General features: G+C 41.5%; 1 protein-coding gene across 1 annotated transcript; it reads right to left on the bottom strand.

The window, feature by feature from the left end:
- Positions 1-4,580: 4,580 nt before the first annotated feature.
- hprt1 (hypoxanthine phosphoribosyltransferase 1) lies at positions 4,581-18,476 on the bottom strand. Its single transcript, XM_012866851.3, has 9 exons — positions 18,268-18,476; positions 14,664-14,770; positions 13,145-13,328; positions 11,001-11,066; positions 7,698-7,715; positions 7,525-7,607; positions 7,399-7,445; positions 5,804-5,880; positions 4,581-5,476 (listed from the first exon to the last, which is right to left on the bottom strand). The coding sequence occupies exons 1-9, from the start codon at positions 18,292-18,294 to the stop codon at positions 5,429-5,431; spliced, it is 657 nt and encodes a 218-aa protein (XP_012722305.1). The 5' UTR covers positions 18,295-18,476; the 3' UTR covers positions 4,581-5,428.
- Between the last annotated feature and the right edge of the window lie 842 nt (positions 18,477-19,318).

Consider the following 19,318-nt stretch of genomic DNA (forward strand, 5'->3'; position numbering starts at 1 on the left):
TTCTGTTCATAGCTACATCTAGCCTGCTATTCTGTTTAGCTGTGTCACCCATAGACATCATATACATAGGCGCCTCGTTGGGCGGGCTCTGCCTATGCTGCGAATGCGTCAGATCGTCCGCCATGTTGAATGTGGCAAATCTGCTGTTAACTCAGCCACTTAAACAGTATCAGCGGGGACTTTAATCTCAGAATATACTTTATATTCGTAGTATTTTTATTTTTGTAATATTACGAGTTTATTTTCATATTCCTTTGGCTTCATTCTCCTGACTTTATTCTCGTAAAGAATAAAAAATAATTATAAGAATCTAACCTGGCCCTATTACTGCAGGACTGAGATAGTTCTGCAAACTGTGACTATTCTGGAAATGTTCCCCCTTAATTGTCATAATATGACGTTATTCTCATAATATTACTACTTTTGTCTTTTTTTTTTACTTTATTCTGTTATGATTTTTTTCCTCATATTAGTAATTTTATCTCTTTAATACTCCCCCAAAAAGTTTGTTGCTGTGTTTATAACAGATCTTAAAAGGTTCACACGGCCTTATGAAATAATGAAGACCACAATGTTTAGATTTAACCAATTGAATTTTTATATTCATAACACATACACATATACATATTTCTCTCTCTCATATACACACACACACACACACACACACACACACACACACACACACACACACACACACACACACACACACACACACATATATATATATATTACCCATTTATTTAGAATACTTCAAAATCTATATATGCACATCTATCAAAAGCCAATCTGGCTGCCAATCTCTATCAATGAATCTCTATGTATTTTTTTACAAGTATATGTAAGCTCCATCTATATCTTTCTATCTGAATACTTAAAACATATACACAGGGAACATACAGTAGACTTTCACTACTTTCTGCCACATATGGCGGTGACATCGACGTGCAAACCTGCGGCCAATGAGGCGTCTACGTATATATGTCTGTGTGTGTCGCCATCCTGGAGTGTAGATCAGCAGCCATTACTCTCTCTAAAAGCAGAATATATTCCTGGATCGGTGCTTCTGTGTTTTTGTCTGTTTCTGCTCTTTCTTCTCAAACAACCAATCATGGCAAATGGCAAACTAGTTCTGCAGGAGGTTTTCTTTCCTGTTAAAGGGGAGTTTTCCTCTCCACTGCTGCTTCATGCGTGCTCAGTATGAGGGATTGCTGCAAAGCCATAGACAATGCAGTTGACTCTCCCTGTGGCTCTACGCTCTTTCAGGAGTGAATGCTGCTTGTCAAGACTTGATGCATTCTGCTGGGTTTACTTAGATAGGAAAGTTTTTGACCAATCTGCTTTATAACTTTATAAAATGCCTTGAGATTACATCTCTTGGGAATTTTGCTATGAATACAGTTGAATTAAAAATTAACTTTCTATATTCTGTTGCATTGCAACCAACCAATATTTGTCCAAACTACAGTCATGCAGCACATGATTGGGAAGAGGAAGCAAAACCAGAGATGGTATTCTTTCCTTTTTTTTTTTTTTTTTTACAACTAAAAATCCGAAAATGTGTGTTTCAGTGTCTCTGATTGAATAGTTTTACTGCAATAGAATAAAGGTCTTTTGGAGTGTCTGCCAGGTTTGCTTAAAATTTTTTGACCTCCTTCTCTTTTGAAAAATAGCTAGTGAGATTGGATGATTTATCTGCGACAATTTTCAGGTCTTATCACAGGTTTCCAATTGGATTTACAGCTAGACTTCAACTGGGTCATTATAACACACGATTGAGTTTTGATCTAAATCCTTCCATCATTGCTCTGGCTCTGATTAGGCTCGTTGTCCTGCTGGAAGGTAAACCCCCGTCCCAGTCTCAAGGCTTTTAACAGATTTTCTTCCAGGATTGCCCTATCAACTCTGACCAGACTCTCTGTCCCTGCAAAACAAAAGAATCCCCAACAGGTTTTATATCCATCTCATTCACTCATTGTTGAAAGTTAATCCCTGCAAGAGGGGGGGTGTAACTCCATGCAGAAAGTTCACAGGACGGTATTCTGCAAGGCAACAGCTGAGCCACGGTGCAGCAGCCCATGCAACTTCAGATCCAGCCACAGTATCCAGGTAGAGGGGGTCACACATGAGAATGCCTTTTTGATATGCTCAGTACGTATTAAAGGGGTGATGTGGGGGATAAAAACCTTGGAGAAAAGATTGGAAGATTTTCCATGTGGTGCTTAATAAGAGAAATTAACATCCAGGAAACCCCCAAGACAATTTTAAGCATTCACACTCGCCAGCGACTCCTTTAATAACACCACTTTCTGCCACACATTGTTTTACAACAGGGCCAGGAAGTTGGAAAAATTGCAAGAGCACCTTCTTCCACCTTTGCTGTGCTCCCTGCATGGTTTGTGCCAAAACTACAAAGCTCTCATAGATTCTTAAAAACAATAAAAAAGTTTTTCTTCTGTTTGCTCATCATAAAGGCCAGATTGGATGAACGCACAACTACTGGTTGCCCTGTAAAGAGATTCTTCCAGCTGAGCCGCAGATCTCTGTAGCTCCTCCGGAGTTTCCCATCAAAATATGTGTACAGCGGTTTCTTGGTTTAAAGCCCAGACATATTTTTTTTTCCCTATTTCCAGATGATGATTAAACAGAGCTCTGTGGGTTCCCGGTGTAAACATCTCCACAGCTTTCTCCCTGACCTGCTGTGCTCCTTGGTCTTCATGATTGTTCTCTAACAAACCTCTGAGGCCGTCACAGAACAGCTGAGTGTACGCTGAGATTGAATTACACTCAGGGCATTTTTCCAGATTTCTACTTGATTTAAAAATACAAATCCTTTTTCTTCCACTACGTATTCTACTTTACTTGGTGTTGATCTGGCATAAATTCTTTGTAAAACACAGAATTTCTTCTAAAAGATGTAAAAACATTGAGAAGTATGAATACTTCTACAGGGCAACATAAAATGTCTTATTATTAGCACAGAGCAACAGAACATGTAAGTTGCTCTGACGGAGCAGATGACAGATGAGATCTCCTGGGGTTGCAACGTGATGGGGTGTTGGTTGCAGCCAGGCAACTGAGTTTGTGACGCTGTCAGGTGCTGGGCATACATTTACTGAATTATCATATGAAGTCTTGATGAATACGACAGAAATCCTTTTTTAAATTATATTCCAACCTAGCTTTATTGTTACTGTTTTTTTTTTCTTTCTAAAAGCCACAAAAATGGAGTTCAGATTACACCACTGCAGTCATGTCTTTACCCCGTCTGCTGCTGTTTGGGATCTTTGGGGAAACTCCATTAACTGCTAAATTCAATCATAATCAGAAGTACTTACCCCAAAGGGCAATAAATTGTTGCCCTTTGGTTGTCAAAAAGCCTTTTTTGACGGGGATGGCTGTGGGCAGCGGATCCAGTGACGCCTCTTACCGAGCATATGCTGTCGCTGTATAAAGGCACGTTTTGACTACGAGGGCTGGAACCTGTTTTTAATCCCAGAACCTCCCATCGTCAATCCAGTCTTTAAATTCTCCCTCAGCAGCCGACTACGGCAAAGAAGATGTTTCAATCATGGAGTTTAAAAGCTTTGATTTTCAGCAGCTGAAAACTATTAACCAGTTATTCTGCCATGGCAACTAAAGGTTAAGACTAATATATAGTCACTAAAAACTGAAGAGGAATGTGTGAGTCAAACACATTTTAAGAGATTCTGCTGACACAGACTTCAAAATGAGAGACGCCCCAGGTTGTGAATGAAGCTCGTCGTTTTAACTGTAAGCCTGGGATCACTTCACAGTGTTTGCACTGGGAAGCTGAATTACAAGGCAGGAAAGGGTTTACCATTTCTATATTTCATAAATGCTTGAGATTCCAAAGGATCATAAACACCATTGCATCTTCAGCACTCCCCTTGCCTGTTAAAAATGTGGTTTTTGCCTCAGAAAATTGTTTAAACCCCAAACTATTCTTTTGAATTAAGGAATTACTCCCCCGTTCCACACAGATAGATATAAATAGTTCAACTGTTAAAAGATGGGAGCTGTAGACCAGTTTAAACCGAACTACAATAATTCAACCAGATCCAGATACCTTACGCTTCACCTAAAGGTTCCTGGTAAATGAGAAGATGCCACGTCTTTGCCAGGGCCTCACATGCAGGGTACATTTCTTCCCTGGAAAAGGTTCCTGTAGTGGAAAGCACTTTTACTTTCCTGTGAAGAGGATGCACAGGGTTGTCCTAGAGGTTTTTTTTTTTTTTTTTTAAATGATGCAAGCGAGTCAGTGGAAAACAATCACTTGTAGAATAAGTCAGCTATTAAAGTTGGCAGTGAGCAGCAACTAGTGGGGGAGGGTCATCTCTGTTACTCTATGCTGCAGGTAGGACTGAGCAAATTCCAATCACTGAGACGCCATCTCTTGGCATAATCATTAAAGGAACTGTAACTACAGCCGTTATCAGGTTTTTTTCTTGTTTAATTTTTAGGCTAACAGGAGCCATCCGTTGAAAGAAAGAAATAACCTTCACACCCCTGAGCGTTTGCTGCTGTGTGTGACGAACCTTTGTACAAAAGTGCCTGAGTCACAAGAGGGGTGAGAACATTTAATAGTCGGTGCTGAAAAGTTGGGGCTTGCAGCGAAGGCGAACGACGAGCGATGGGTACGTCACAGATGTAACGGCGTTTCATGTGTGAACAATCTCAAGTCCTGTTCAGGAAGCAATTCAACATGTTTCATCTGCAAACTTGGCCCCCAGCATGTCAGAGCTCCCCATCTATTACATTAAAAAAATAGATACTGGAAGAATGTGGAGGACAAGATTACACTCCGACAGAGGGATCTTTCATCTTTAGCGGCAAGCAAACATTTAGGTGATTTTACAGAAATTTCAAAGAAAGTCTGCCCACATATGCCAGTACAAAAGAGGGGTTTGGGTTATGTCCAAAACAAGACACCAAAATAAATGTTACATCCTCTGGGAGAGAGCGCAGACAGAGCAGTTCCAGGTAAAAGCTCAATTACAATATAAAGCAATGTTTCTTTTAAAACAACAGGTTGAGAATCTTTTGGTAGCACATCAATTATTAACCTTTACTTTATGGTAGCAGCAATTCTCTAAATAAATTATTCAATAAAAAAAAAAAAAGAACATGAAAACATCAATGTGGAACATGAAAGCGTCGTACTAATCGATGGTGGGTTCATTTCTGACTAAGGCAATCAGCAGTTTTCTTGTGCACGTGCGCGGTGATGGAAACAGAGGGGCGTCTGGGACCACCGCCTCCGGGCGTCCTCAGGGACCCTGAGCAGGCTCAGCATTTTATTCTCACACAATATGAGGTTATCAAATATAAAATGAATTGCAAAGGAGGAGGGGGGGGGGGGAGAGAGAGAAAAACCAACTACACATTAAAAAGTGTACCGCAGTGCTTCTCATGCCTTGTACTTCTCCTTCCCTGTTTCACTAATGACGCAGATATGCTGAAACAGAAGAATGGGAAGTTAATCAAGTAGCATGTCAAAGTTATGTTTTTCTATTTTTATCAGAAATTACACAAGTAAAAGGTTTTCCTTCATGTAAATACATGCATATTATAACCACTTTACTCATTTATTTAATGGTCACCTTCCTAAAACAATGGCCTAAGTCATTTTTTTAGGTTTGTCAGAATCGCACAAAATAATATGGTAATAAGTTATAAAGTTGATTTAGACAAAAAGAACATTTTTGGTAACAAAATAAATACGTGGGCCATTATTTTAGGAGGGTGACGTGATCCAGATTTCCTTTTCTCTACAAACACTCACGTTCAGGTCTCTGAAGTACTCGTTGTAGTCCAACGCATATCCTACCACAAATTTGTCGGGGACTTCAAATCCTACAACTGAAACCAAAAAAAGAACAAAGAGGAGAAAATGTATTTCCCTGACTGTGGACAGCATAATACTTAACACATTATTAAGAGTTTGTGATGTACAACTTAACAAGAACACTATCAACCAAAAAACCAGAGCTAGGACTTAAAAGTGTTAATTCAACAAAACTTCCCAAACTCAAACATACTTTCACAGGCAGCTCACACTCAGAACCTTGACCTCAGAGACATTTATGTGAATAATAAATCAGGACAAATCTGTGTCACTTTGTGAGGACGGGAACCAAAAGAATAATGGGACAGAATATTTTCTCCTTTATGTACAAACCTTGTTTTCTATTCTGGTACTAAAGCCCAAACCAAAATAGTCAGAATTATGAGGTTTTTTTTTAATTCGCATCTCTTTAGCCTTTGGTGGTATTGCCTTTTAGACTATTTACTACCATAAACCATTTTAACTAGTTTGATGGTAGGATTAGGGCCAAAGTACATTTGGACAACCTGTTCGTTGCCAGGCTTTAACTTTCAAGCTGATATCTCAAGAATCTACAACAATGGCTTTATGGTAAAGAGTGTTTTAATGGCTTCTTGTTCTCTGAGTGGCCTTTCAGTCAGTGTCGCTTCAGTACAGCACTCATTTTTCTATAGATAACGACAATCTCTTACCAACTTCAGCCATCATCTTCAACCGGTCTTCTGCTTTTAGTCTGGGGTTGGTTTGCAGTTTTTGCAACAATATTTTTTTTTCTTCTGGGGAACAGAACCCTTCTGCTTTCACAACGATCTGACATTATCATACTTGCCTATAATTATTTAAATATATCAACAAGGTACATTTACCCAAAAAGTGACCCAGACTTGTGAAGACCACAACTCTTCACGCTGTGGCTGATTTCTTTTATTTTTCTACATCAGCATGTTTGTGGCGTTGCCTTTACGTACATCCGGCAGCAGCAGGTTGCTTTCATGCAACTCAAATGTTAGGAAAAAACCTGTCTCAAGCTTGTAAACCATGACATCATCGCCTTGGCTTTCCCAGATTCTTCATGTCACAGTCATTTATTTTTTATGTACATTTCTAAATTTGAAGAAAGGAAACTGTGGAACATTTCTCTAGGAAACTGTGGAACATTTCTCTAGGAGCAAAACAACCATGTGGCCTGTTATCGCAAAAACTGGGTCTAAGGTGATATGGAGTTTTATCAGCACAATCAGTAAAGCTCATTTACTCGGCTTTGCTGGCAGGAATCTACATCAGTTGCCTAACCACCAAAAGACAACATGATGAGACCGCAATCTGTTCCCATATTACTGAGGCACGGCAGCAGAAAAGGGCCGACTTGCCGGTTAACCTGATCTTTTCCCCAAAATGTTCTACAAATAATTAAATATCAAAGACAAAAAAAAAAAACAATGGGAATTAATATTATTAAAATTAATACTGCAATCCTAATTGTGTCAAACCTCACCAGCTACATGAAGAAAAACAGCAAAATACCAAAGTCAGCTAAAAAGTCAGAGACTCACAGTCTGGCCTGTAGCCAACGCTCCTCGGCGTTCTCTTCACCAACAAACTAAAAGCAAAAACATAAATCAAACTCAACTGCTGCACAATTTACAAGTGTTGGTATGAAAAGGAAGCTGTTCAGATACCTTGCTACTTTAACCATTTTGGGATTGTACTGCTTGAGTAGCTGCAGTAACGTCTTCATCGTCTTTCCTGTGTCAATGATATCCTGGAAACAAAGCATGGCAGGAACTTTTCAAAGCGGGATAGAACAGACACTTTAGTTTATTATAGAATGAGAGGATAAGTAAGACAATACCTCCACAATTAGGACGTTCTGTGCAAAAGAGAAGAAGAGTAAATTAATATTTAAACACAATTCAAGTCCATACCAATCGGTTGTGGCAATGCGATGCTATTTAGTAACAGTGGAATCAGTGGAAATGTGCGTAAACATACAAGATCCAGCTGGGAAAAATATTAAAACTACAGATTATATACTATAAGGCACACCTAAAATCCTTAAGTTTTGTCAAAAATGTATGGTGCACCTTATATATGGTTATCATTGTGCTTACTGACTGATTTTATGTGGTACAATGCACTCAAAAATCTGTTAAAATGTGTAAGTATGACTGGTGAGCAAAGAAGCTGCTCCGCTCAGTGGATATTAGGAGCATTACGGTACACTGGGTCACTACCTTATCAGACCACTGAGCTGTCTACAAGACTGCCTGACTGTAATGTCTAAACTAGAAGTGCATTCATGTAGAGGCCCCCACATACCGTATTTTCCGGACTATAGGGTAGTTCACGTGTGACGTCCCGCGTGACGTCAGCGCTACATCCGGGTCCCGCTGGTAGGCAGAAAACAGTACTGTTCTCGTCTACTACATGACAAAACGGGTGATTTAGAGCGTACTTTTACTTCGTTTATTTATGGAATCTAAGCAATGCCTACGACTTGTTTTGCTCCCGGTTGCACACAGAGGCATTCCAAATCGTTGGATGTACGTTTCTGTCGTTTTCCAAAGGAGGAAGGACGAAGAAAGAAATGGATATTTTCAATGAAAAGAGCGCAGGCAGACACTCCCAATGGACTGGGGGGGCATCGTACTACGACAGAATTTGCAGTCTACACTTCATCTCCGGTAAATACAACTTAATTCTGCTCTAGTCATTGTTCTACTTAAATAGCAGCGGAGGGTACACAGATCGCTACACGGGCCGGAGAAGCGGTAGCAGCAGCAGCCAAGCAGCAGCGGCGGAGCAGGCAGCGGCTGCTCTGCCAGTTCACTGGCTGCGGAAGCAGCCAGCGGCTGCTGCGTAAACACTACACGGGCCGGCGCCGCCGGCTACACGGGCCGGGCCGGGGCGGCTAGCAGCAGCTAGCCGCCCCGGCCCGGCCCGTGTAGCCGGCGGCGCCGGCCCGTGTAGTGTTTACGCAGCAGCCGCTGTGTTTACGCTGCAATGTTGCCGACACCGCCACCCATTTTAACAAGACAAAAACACCTAAATAATCCGTAGTGAAATTTTTTTTTTTTTTAACCTACCGGGCCTCTGCTGAGACGCGGCCTGTGTCCGACGCCGCTTTGTGCTGTTGCACAAACATGTGTGAACAACATCCATCCATCCATCCATTTTCTGACCGATTAATCCCTCATGGCGTCGCGGGCGTTGCTGGAGCCTTTTTCCCGATTTAAAATAATTGTAGCCGTCCAGTGGTTTCATGGCTTTCGTGCTCTCTGTCTGTACTGGCCTGCGTGTTTATAAAGCAGCTGTATATGCCATGGTACGGAGCGCTTGGTCAGCATTTCACAGACTCGCTCCGTCCCTTCAGGCTTTTGCTGTGTGGATCTGGCAATCTGATACCATCAACCATTAACTTACTCTTAAAACGATCTTGTAGTACGTTATCTAAAGAAGAAAAATACCTGGAGAACTCGTCAGTTTCTCTGTTTGCGTCCGCCATTGTGTTCGTCTTTTGCCTACCAGTCCGGCGCGCATGCGCGAAAAACCCGCCTCAAAACAATAACAATGAACTACCCTATAAGTCGCAGTTTTTTTTCATAGTTTGGCCGGGGGTGCGATTTATACTCTGGAGCGACTTATGTGTGAAATTATTATACATTTTTACCGGTATATCATTACACCTGTTATTTTCACACCAAACCACAAGAGGGCGCTCTAGGCCTGTGTTGAATCAGACGTAAGCAACGTAGAAGAGGAAGTGCCGCATCTTCGACCTCCGGAGTTAACGGAGTTATTTGAAAGTGGCACAGAGGGTGAAGATTTCACTGGATTTTAGTTATTTAGAGTGACACGGGTGCTTTGGTTAACTTCTTCGCATGTTATTTATGCTATAGTTATCTGAATAGCTTTTAATATGTTATGTTAACATACCAAGCACGTTCTCAGTTGTGTCATGTAGCGTAAGCTAACTGCACAATTATTCAGCCTGTTGTTGCCTCCGTTCTATTTTTATTTAAAATTGCCTTTCAAGATGACATGTCTGTTCTTGATGTTGTATATTATCAAATACATTTTCCCCAAAAATGCGACTTATACTCCAGTGTGACATATATGTTTTTTTCCTTCTTTATTATGCATTTTATGGCTGGTGCGACTTGTACTCCGGAGCGACTTATAATCCGGAAAATACGGTACTTGGATGTAGTTCCCTCCATGGAGGTCCGCGCCCAGAGTACGCGCTAGTAACAATAAACCTAGTAAGTTAATTTAACATAAAAGTTACGTTTATTTTGGCCTTATGTTAGAAACAGGGCAATGTAGTCCAACTACTCTGTCCTGCCAACAGAGACGTATAGAGAGCTGTGTACATGGATAGGCAGAGTGATATTACAAACTTGGCAAAAATGCGCCTTATAATCCGTTGTGCCTTACTGTCCGAAAATATGGTATATAAAAAAAGAAATTAAGAAGATCTTCTGGATGGGTTGTTCTTTGTTGAAAAAAAAAGTCATCCTTATAATCAATTTGCATAGTGGATTAACAAGTTTAAGTGCGATGATAAAAACTGGTTGTTCACCTACACAACAGGACCATCAAGTTATCAACTTATCGTCAGTGCTCTGATGGCCGCATTTAGATTAGAATAAAAATGACAGCAAAGTTAAACACATGACCAGAAGTTGTTATTTGATTAGACAGACGGTGTGAAAGTGTCAAACCAAACTGTAATTTCAAATATAGATGCCCCTATTTCACCAGATTTTGCAATCAGTGAACATTCCTACTAGAATTAGCTACTCTTACACACAAAATCAAAGTTTGTAAAGCTAGTCTTTCACATAAGCACATTTAATTAGGGGTCTAGGTGGGACTGAATACAAATGCAAGGCAGACGTTCATCGGTACAAAAGAAAAGTGAAAACTGTGAAGTTTTCTTTCCGCGACACAATTATGTGCTTCTTGTCATGTCTTTTACAAAAAAAATGTCAGCAAATACAAAAGTGTTCTTGGTAGATCTGAGGAATGTGTTTGGGGGCGTCCCTCACTCAGGATGAAGTTGTTCTCTGGAGCGTGACAGAGTGGGGAAAAAAGCAAGTGCAATAATCCTGATTCCTGACTAAACGCTGATGATGCTCTTTCCCACACTGACCTTTCCTGTCAGGGTTGACAGATCGTCTCCACCGATCACTTTGATTTCACCAGTCGACTGGTCGTTCTGGAAAGATGAGAGGACGAGTCAGCTAACAGAGTTGCAGGAAACACAGTCAAGAAATGGAAAAAGAGAAAACGGTGCTAAATCACAAACTGACAGATGCTAACTTTACTTCACAGCTAAATGACTCCTGTATGTCACCTGGACATAAAGGCAGCATATGTTGTGAACGTCTCCAGGTGAAAAAAATTAGCTCAACAATGGGCTAGCCTCTAAAGAGCCACTAAAATCACAACATTGGTAATCTCATCCAAAGGGACACTTGTTCAGATAAAAACTATTTCACCCTTTATCATGCATGTTGGACACTTTCCTCTGTAACAATTCTTGTTTAAAAATGTTGTGGAACATGAAACAAAAACAGTAGGACTGTATGATTTAGTCAAAAATCTAAATTGCAATACATTTCAACCATAATTGCAATTACGTTTTAATTCTGACTTTTCTCTGCATTAATCACAAGCAGTGAAAATGGCCTGTAGATAAGGCTGCTGGTAAACAAGGACTATTTAAAACATAAAATTTAACTGTTTTTATTAATCAGAAAATTAATATTCAAGAGAATAGCTCGTTGAGTTGGACATCGATCCTTCCATCTATCCATCCATACATTGGGTTGCTGGTGCCTATCTCCAGCGTTCACTTGTTTAACACAAATTGCAACCAACAAACTAGTCTGTATTACACAGTTTGACCGGTACTTAATGCTATGGTGAGATTCCTAAAAGTTTCTGGTGAAAAAAAAAGTATTGATAATATAAACTCTAAAAACGAATACTAAAATTAGTATCATTGCAGTAACTCTCTTCCCTTTCATGTGGATGCAACCCCCCATTAAACTTATTACAGACACTTAAAGGTCGTTAATTATTTCATTAATTGTTACAGAGCCAAGAATATCAGACCTCTGCAATTTGCAAATTGCGTTTTTTTTAATGTGATTATATTGCAATTGTGATTAATTATCTAGCCCTACAAAACACAGAGAATGATGGGCATTTATGGGATGCAGAAAGTCATTCAACAGAGTTTACTAATCCCATTGAGCTCATTGCTCCTCCAGAACGCAGACTTCTGATCCTTTTTAAAAGGCTGATAAACATCAGGACAGTTTAAAGGCATAAGGTTAAATGAGTACAAGTATGAAAGAAAGCATCACGGGATGACAGTGCTGTAACTTTTTTTTGCAGTAGACCTTGTACCCTTGTTAAAGCACTTCTTTGAAAACAGGCCAAAAATTCTCCGTTACAGCTTTAAATCAGCCGATTTTCAGTTGGAACCGTTTTACTTTGCCAGTAGCTTTTGCATCCGTTTGTAAACAGGGCACAAAGTAAAGACAACCCATGTGTGCATAATATAGAAACAGAAGGAAAAACACAACACAATGATACATTAATAATGAAAAAATATTAACATTGTCCCATGGATTCATATTTTAATGATTTACTAAAATTATATAAAATTCTGGAACAATACGAATTCCTGTTGAAGAGAAAAAGTTAAATTTCTAAAAATCTAGATATTAAATGTTAACGGTTTACATTTAAGTCGTTACCTGGATTACTTTGTGACACAGCGACTGTAAATGCTAAATGACCAGGGTTACTTTAAATGCTAAATAGATACAAGTCTCTTTGGGTCCATGTTGGATGACGGGTTCTTTCTTCATAATCTTTTTAGCAAAGGACCAAATAAGAAGATGAAAAGAAAACGGATGATTTTAATTGTGAGTTTTCGTCATTTAGTACAACAGTTTCTTATTTATTATAAAGCCTCCTGGGAAAGAGCAGGAGACCTTGACCAGGCCACAGATAAGCTGCAGAAAATGCTAAAACACATCCTGCACTGTTTGCAATCCTTTAGCTTTACCGTGTCCATTTCCTTTACTGCACGTCCTATTTGTTGTTGTTCTGTGTTTTAATAAAAGAAATTGTAGTTATTTCGAATCAGGTTAGCCTTCCATGTAGCAGCCACACATTAATTCTTTGTAAAAGCCTAATCTATACTCCGTATTGTTGTTTGGAGCAGCTGTGTCAGGTAGAGATAGAGCAGAGCTGAAAACAGAGAGAACGATACGTTACACAGTAGCTCTTCAGGCGAATGAAGTCCACCGTCATCGGGATGGAGCGGTCACTGTTCCTGTTCAGGGCTTTGATGTAGTCCAGCAGGTCTGCGAAAAACTTGTAGCCGCCCTTGAGCACGCAAAGGGCCACGATGTGGTGCCCCCCCATTTCCTTCATGATCTCCCTCGCCAGCCTCTCTGTCCTGAGGTAACAGAGCAGGGAGTCAGAAACAGCGTCGATAACCCGCTCTGTTTGCTGCTACGGTCAGCCAAAAGTCCCGCTTATTTTCTGCTCGTCTCAACAAGCAAAGCGGTCTTAGCTTTGTTGAAACGAGGAAAGCTAAGACGGCGTGTTGAAGGGTAGGGAAAGATCAGTTGTCGGCCGTAACAGCAATATTATGGTTGGCTATTGGCCCAAATTTTCATATCGATGCACCAGAGTGTAGCTCTGGCTGCTGTCATGATTCACAATAGGAATAATACATTGGTATTTTCCCAATAAATGGATTGTATGGCCACTTTTCTTTAAAGGATAGATCTGTTGAATGCAAAATGAATACTCGCCCCGCAGAGAGATTCCTCCACCTGAGCTGTGGACCTCTGCAGCTCCTCCAGAGTTACCACGGGCCTCTGGGCTGCTTCTTATAAATGCTCTCATTGCCTAACCTCCTGATTCACGTACATGGTCATGTCTTTGTAGCTTTACGGTTGTGTTAAACTCTTTCCATTTTCAGATGCTCAGGGATTTTGTTTGAGAACCTAACTTTGCATCAAACCTCTCCAGAACTTCCTCTCTGAGTTCCTTGGCTGTGTTCCTCGGTCTTCAAGGTGCTACTTGTTCTCTAATGTTCTGTAACAAATCTCTGAGGCCATCTTCACAGAGAAGATGGATGTAGTTTCAATTTATGAAGTAATTCAGAGTAAAACGGGACTAAATACAAATACACAGCATTTTTTAGTTGTATTGGGGGGAAAAAAAGATTCCATCAAAACACATCATGAACAGTTTTGGGGGTATGTAAACATTTTCAATGCACTGAATATTAAAGTTTACATTTACTGATTTAGCTCAGAACAGATCATAAAGGTGCAGTTGGAGCTGCATTAAGCAACACCATAAATGTGTAGAAACGCTTTGATGTTGCGAAAAAGGAAACCAAATGCTGCTGAAATAACATGTAGCTTGTAGACTGGTCTCTTTAATGCAGCGTCTCAGGGGAAAAAAGTCGAACAATCGGATCCTAAGACTCTCCATACTGAAATCTTTCATAGAAAGTCACAGTAAACTAGTGGAAGAGCCAAAGCGAAATTGAATCAAATGGTTCAATTAAGTAACGAGGAGGTTATCAGGCTGTGGAAACAACAAACTATCTCAGAGCTGGATCTGAGGGTGCTCTGTGTACTCGCTCTGTGCATAAAGGGATTCATGATCTAATCCTGCCATAAAAAAAAAAAAAAGAAGAGCCACCTTTTGCTGACCTATACTCCGCCACACTTTCACAAACTTGTCTTGACCTGGGAGGAATACGGTGACCCACCTGTCCAAGATGAGTCCGTGAGGAATGTAGACCCTCTCCAAGTCACCAGCATAGTGCTTCGGTATACAGAAAAGATCCAGGTCATAGCCCTTCTCCTCATCGCTAATCTGAAAACAACAACAAAAATGATAAGAAATGGTTTAAAAAAAAAAAAAAAAAAAAAACTCTCAGGGTTTGTTAACCGACAAAGATCGTCTATCAGCAGAGGCCAATAAAGGTTGTTTTACAGCTCCGGCCGCCTATCACTAAACTAAAGACGCGGCCTGTTTTTCACTGATCAACCAGTAACCAGGACCTGGGTCCAGGTCAGGGGCAGTGACTGCTCTAGGCTTCCCAGGAAAGGAGTGCTGTAAAACTTCAGACTTCTGTCCCTCCGCCGTCACCGCCAAGGGTTTCCTCTCAGAAAACATGCTGCCTGAGGCCGAATTCAAACCGTTCCTGCCACAATCTCTGCATTTCTGCATAACGCTCAATCTTTTTGAGCCAGATTTTGGAAAAAAACTGCATTTCCTGTTTGTGTCAAACGGCACGTGGCCAGAACCCAGACAGAAGAACGGGAATCATGTGACGGAGGGAGACGAGTGTGTGGGAACCCTGTGCCACAGCTCTGCAAAGACGCAGCGGGGATCATTACAGAATATTAGCAGGAGCTCAAACCCCCGTCCCCGTATACTGCCCAACTCCAAAGACTGCCCAATATGTTTGGGTTAAACCCAATCAGCCACAAATACGAATGACTGATAACGAGCAGATGTCCTGATGGTCCCATGATCTGAGTTTTTTCCCGCAGGCGTAGACGAGCCTCTGCGCGGCGGAAGGCGCAGCACCAGTCTGAGGTCACAGGAACACGCCGGCCGTTTTCATTCTGGTGGGGGGGGGACCGAGAAAAGCTACTGTGTTTAAATATTTTGAGCTAACTTGCTGTTTGACCAGCGTTTCTGCTCGCCTCCCACGGCCGACCGGAGCCAGAGCTGTGCCGAGCATTTCTTGGAAAACAGAGGACTGGCTCTCTGTTTGCCTTTTCCAGGACGGGGTTCATGGTGGCCCGTGAAATCTGCTGTTACAAAACGCTGTCGTCCCGCACAGGAGGACTTTGTGCTCTCTAGGTCGCAGCAGTCAAAATAAAACCACGAAGAGAAAGACCTTTCTTTGAGCGCTTCAGATCAGCACCACGGTTTATCTTTAATAGAGAGCCGGGGCGAAACCAAGCCCTGGACCATCAAAGCACCTTAATTTTTAGTAGGATCATGCTCATGCATGTTAAATAAGATGGATCAGTTTGCTAACAAAACAAAAGAAAAATATGAAAAAGCAGCCATTGCACACTAGGCCAGGGCCCGTTAACGGCCCGGCCTAGTAGGACCACAGGGACTTCATATGTTCCGGTTTGAAAGCGGCTGAAATTGCATAAGATGCCAGAGAGACGGGTTTTCTCCAGCTACGTAAAGGAGGCATTGAATAACAGAGATCTGCCCCTCCCCAACCTGTTGCTGCACAGAGCTAGGCAGCTCTCCAGCTGCCTACGTACTCTTGGGAAGGAATCGACACCATTGGCTGGCCTCCATGCCCTCCTGACCTAAATCCAACAGAACATCTCTGGACGTCATGTTTTGGTTCATCCAGGTGTCACCTCGGGCCGTCCAGTAGCTCAGTGATGCCCTGGACAGGATCTGGGAGGAGATACCCGGCGAAAGCATCCGTCATCTCATAAAGATCATGCCCCGCCGTCGCCATGGCTGCTTACAAGCAATTTGGAAGAGCCTGCCGCATCAGCTTTTCACTTTGTGGGAGGATCGTTTCCATTCCCGTCAAGTGATGTGGCCTCCTTCTGTTCCCAACACACTGCCATATCGGTGTGGACGTGTTTTTTAAAGTTTTATATTACGTTAACCATTTTCACCCACTCCTGCTACAAATAATAAGACTGACACCCGAAGGGTCTGTTTATATCACAGTTTAGAGTCGATATAGAGTAGTGCTGGGTATCATCCAGGATGAGCCGATTCGATACGATTGTTGATACATAGCTCACGATACAATACGATTCTCGATACAGTCAGTTTGATTTAATTTGACTCGGATATCGATATTTATTACTTTCAAATTAATGCTCAAAGTCATTCAATCAACAAAACCAGCCAAATATCTATGTTCAATTTATTGAACACAGATAAATTAACAGGAAAACAAAGTTAATTTGGTTCAATGCATTTAACGTATCACAGAAACCGAAAATGTGCCCAAACGTCTGATTTTAGGGACGAAGGAGTTTCTAAGATCCTGTCTGCCATGCCGCAAATTCATCTCACTTGCACTTCCTCGCTGTGAACAGTAATGGCGCCCTGTAATAACGCCCCCTAGGGACTGGGAGGTATATCGATATTGAAAGCCAGAATATCTATATTAAATCGTTTTTAAAAATATCGATATTAATCTTTGTATCGATTTTTATGCACAGCCCTAATATAGAGCGTGCATTTAAAAAACGCAGTCAAATGCAAAGCGTACGATGGTAAAAGCAATAAAGATTAGTTCACAAGCAATGAAAAGAAAAAAGAGGAAATTAAACTACATACATGTAAGCGATCACAATTAAGTATAGAATGAAAGGCCAGTGAAAACAAATGGGTTTTAAGCTCTTCCTGGTCGATACAAGGCTCTATTTTCCTTTAAGTCTGATCTGCCTGTAAAACATTCCTCAGGTCTATATGACACATAGAGAAAACGTGTTGCATGTTGCTGTTGTTTTTTTTCTTACACAAGTTATTGCTTTTAATGCAACAGAAAATGAAGGAATTAAAGAATCCTCTCAATTTATGCATTAAACCATTAACGTCCATGGATTTTTCTCCCAAAAATATCCACACACAAAAAAACAAATGCAACATGGCTCACGCTGCCAGTCTATGCATTTAGAATCAGAAAACCATTTGTGCACCGTTTTGATCCATTTAATGAGTAAGCGTGAAGAAATAGACTTTTTTTTCTATTTTTTTACCCCCAGATCACTAATCAAAGGTGATCAAACAAGCCGACCCTGATCTCTGGAGGTCGGTTTTTGCATATGTAGCTTTAAGCGATCGATGCATGCGTGCAGAGTTGGCTCTCTGTTGCGCTGCCCTGTGAGGTGTCCAGGAAAAAGCATAGAGAGAATTAAAACCATTCAAGTTAAGATGCATTTAGGCCAGAAACAACTGTTCGCGTCTCTTTGCTGCCCACCGATGACCCCAGGATGTCGGTAACTAATCCCGGGACATGTCAGTGGACGAGCCGCTCTGACGTGCAGCCTGAAGCACGCCCCCTTGCTGAAGCCTACAGCTCTCTGCACTCTGTGCACAATCAGAGCCGCCGACGGGCGCAGCAGAACCCGCACGTTCTGTTCTGTTCAGTGTGAGCTCGCGCAGAACCGACTCTTGCGTCACTTAACGTGGAAAGCGCGCGCCTGTCTCCAGCCGCAGGCCCCGCGCCGAGGAGCGACGGTTAAATTAAACCCCGTGGTGCCCACTACACGGAGGACTCCAGAGTGTGCCCGTACAGCGTGTTACTCCAGCGGCCCCCCCTCCCCGACCACCGACCGTCTCCTATTTCACTAGAGGGAACTCACCACAACACAGGAGCTCGATGTCGCCATGACAGCGTCGGTCCCCCTCCAGCGTTAAAATGCAACCGTTCAGCCTCTGCCTTCCGGTAGAGTGGACACGGACGTAGCGCGCGGGTTAATGTGGAAGTCTCCTCTGCCCTGCGACACACATGGAGCTGTATGGCAACCGCGAGAGAGCGCGTGTCTTTCCGGGCGCGTCTCTGTAGCTCCGCTGCGCCAGCCAATCACGTGAGAGCGAAGGTCTAGGCTCCGCCCCGCTGCGTAGAGGGTGTGGAGCGTTGATATAAATACATGTATGTATGTATCAATGGTGGGGAGGGCTTCAAGAGCACAGGACAGCTTTGACTTCCCAGATTTCTGAGTCCCCGTGTGATAGAAGCGGTTATAAATACATTGCTATTTTTAATTCGCCTGACCAGCCAGCCTCCTCAAAAAAGATAAAAAAAAAAAAAATCGCCACACTGTTAGTAGGAATATATAGTATTTAAAAGCAGGGATAAAAAATAAATTTTGTAAGTAAGAAACATAAATTTAGTGTTTTTCCAAAGCGGATGAGTCGACACCTTTCTGAAACAGGAGTCAGGCTCTTTATAAACAGGAAGCATGTCCACATTTAATTCAGTTCAGTTTAAATTCAGAGTTTATTACAGATCAGGTGCCATGGCATAATTACACAATACAAACTTAACATATCAATGAAACTATAATTAATCATGAAAAGCATACTGTACAAGATATCTAAATAGAACAAAATACCGTCCTAAATATTATGAAACGATCGCTTAAACCAGTTCATCCACTAACTGGATAGGTAGCAGGAGCAACTTACAGTGTGATTTATGAGCGCTATATTATAAAACTGTTTTCAGAACCATCCTCATGTTTGATGAAACTGAACATCAAAAAGGTTTTAAAAGTGGAAACGCCGGCAGTTACATTCATCTGACTCCACCTTCTGGGTATTTTAAGGAGGATTCTCATCGCATCAGTGACTGCAACCTTTAACTTCTGCAAACTGCACACCAGAATCAAACCGATGAACAATTACCAGGCA

This window comes from Fundulus heteroclitus, chromosome 23 (assembly GCF_011125445.2).
Source record: "Fundulus heteroclitus isolate FHET01 chromosome 23, MU-UCD_Fhet_4.1, whole genome shotgun sequence".
Classification (NCBI taxonomy): domain Eukaryota; kingdom Metazoa; phylum Chordata; class Actinopteri; order Cyprinodontiformes; family Fundulidae; genus Fundulus; species Fundulus heteroclitus.

What these genes read in the sequence shown, in the direction of transcription:
- hprt1 (XM_012866851.3), bottom strand. Translation starts at nt 18,294, where the DNA reads ATGGCGACATCGAGCTCCTGTGTTGTG. An exon ending in CACGGACTCATCTTGGACAG is followed by an intron (nt 13,329 to 14,663) that starts GTGGGTCACCGT and finishes CTGTTACCTCAG; the next exon opens with GACAGAGAGGCTGGCGAGGG. An exon ending in AGTACTTCAGAGACCTGAAC is followed by an intron (nt 5,477 to 5,803) that starts GTGAGTGTTTGT and finishes CTTCTGTTTCAG; the next exon opens with CATATCTGCGTCATTAGTGA.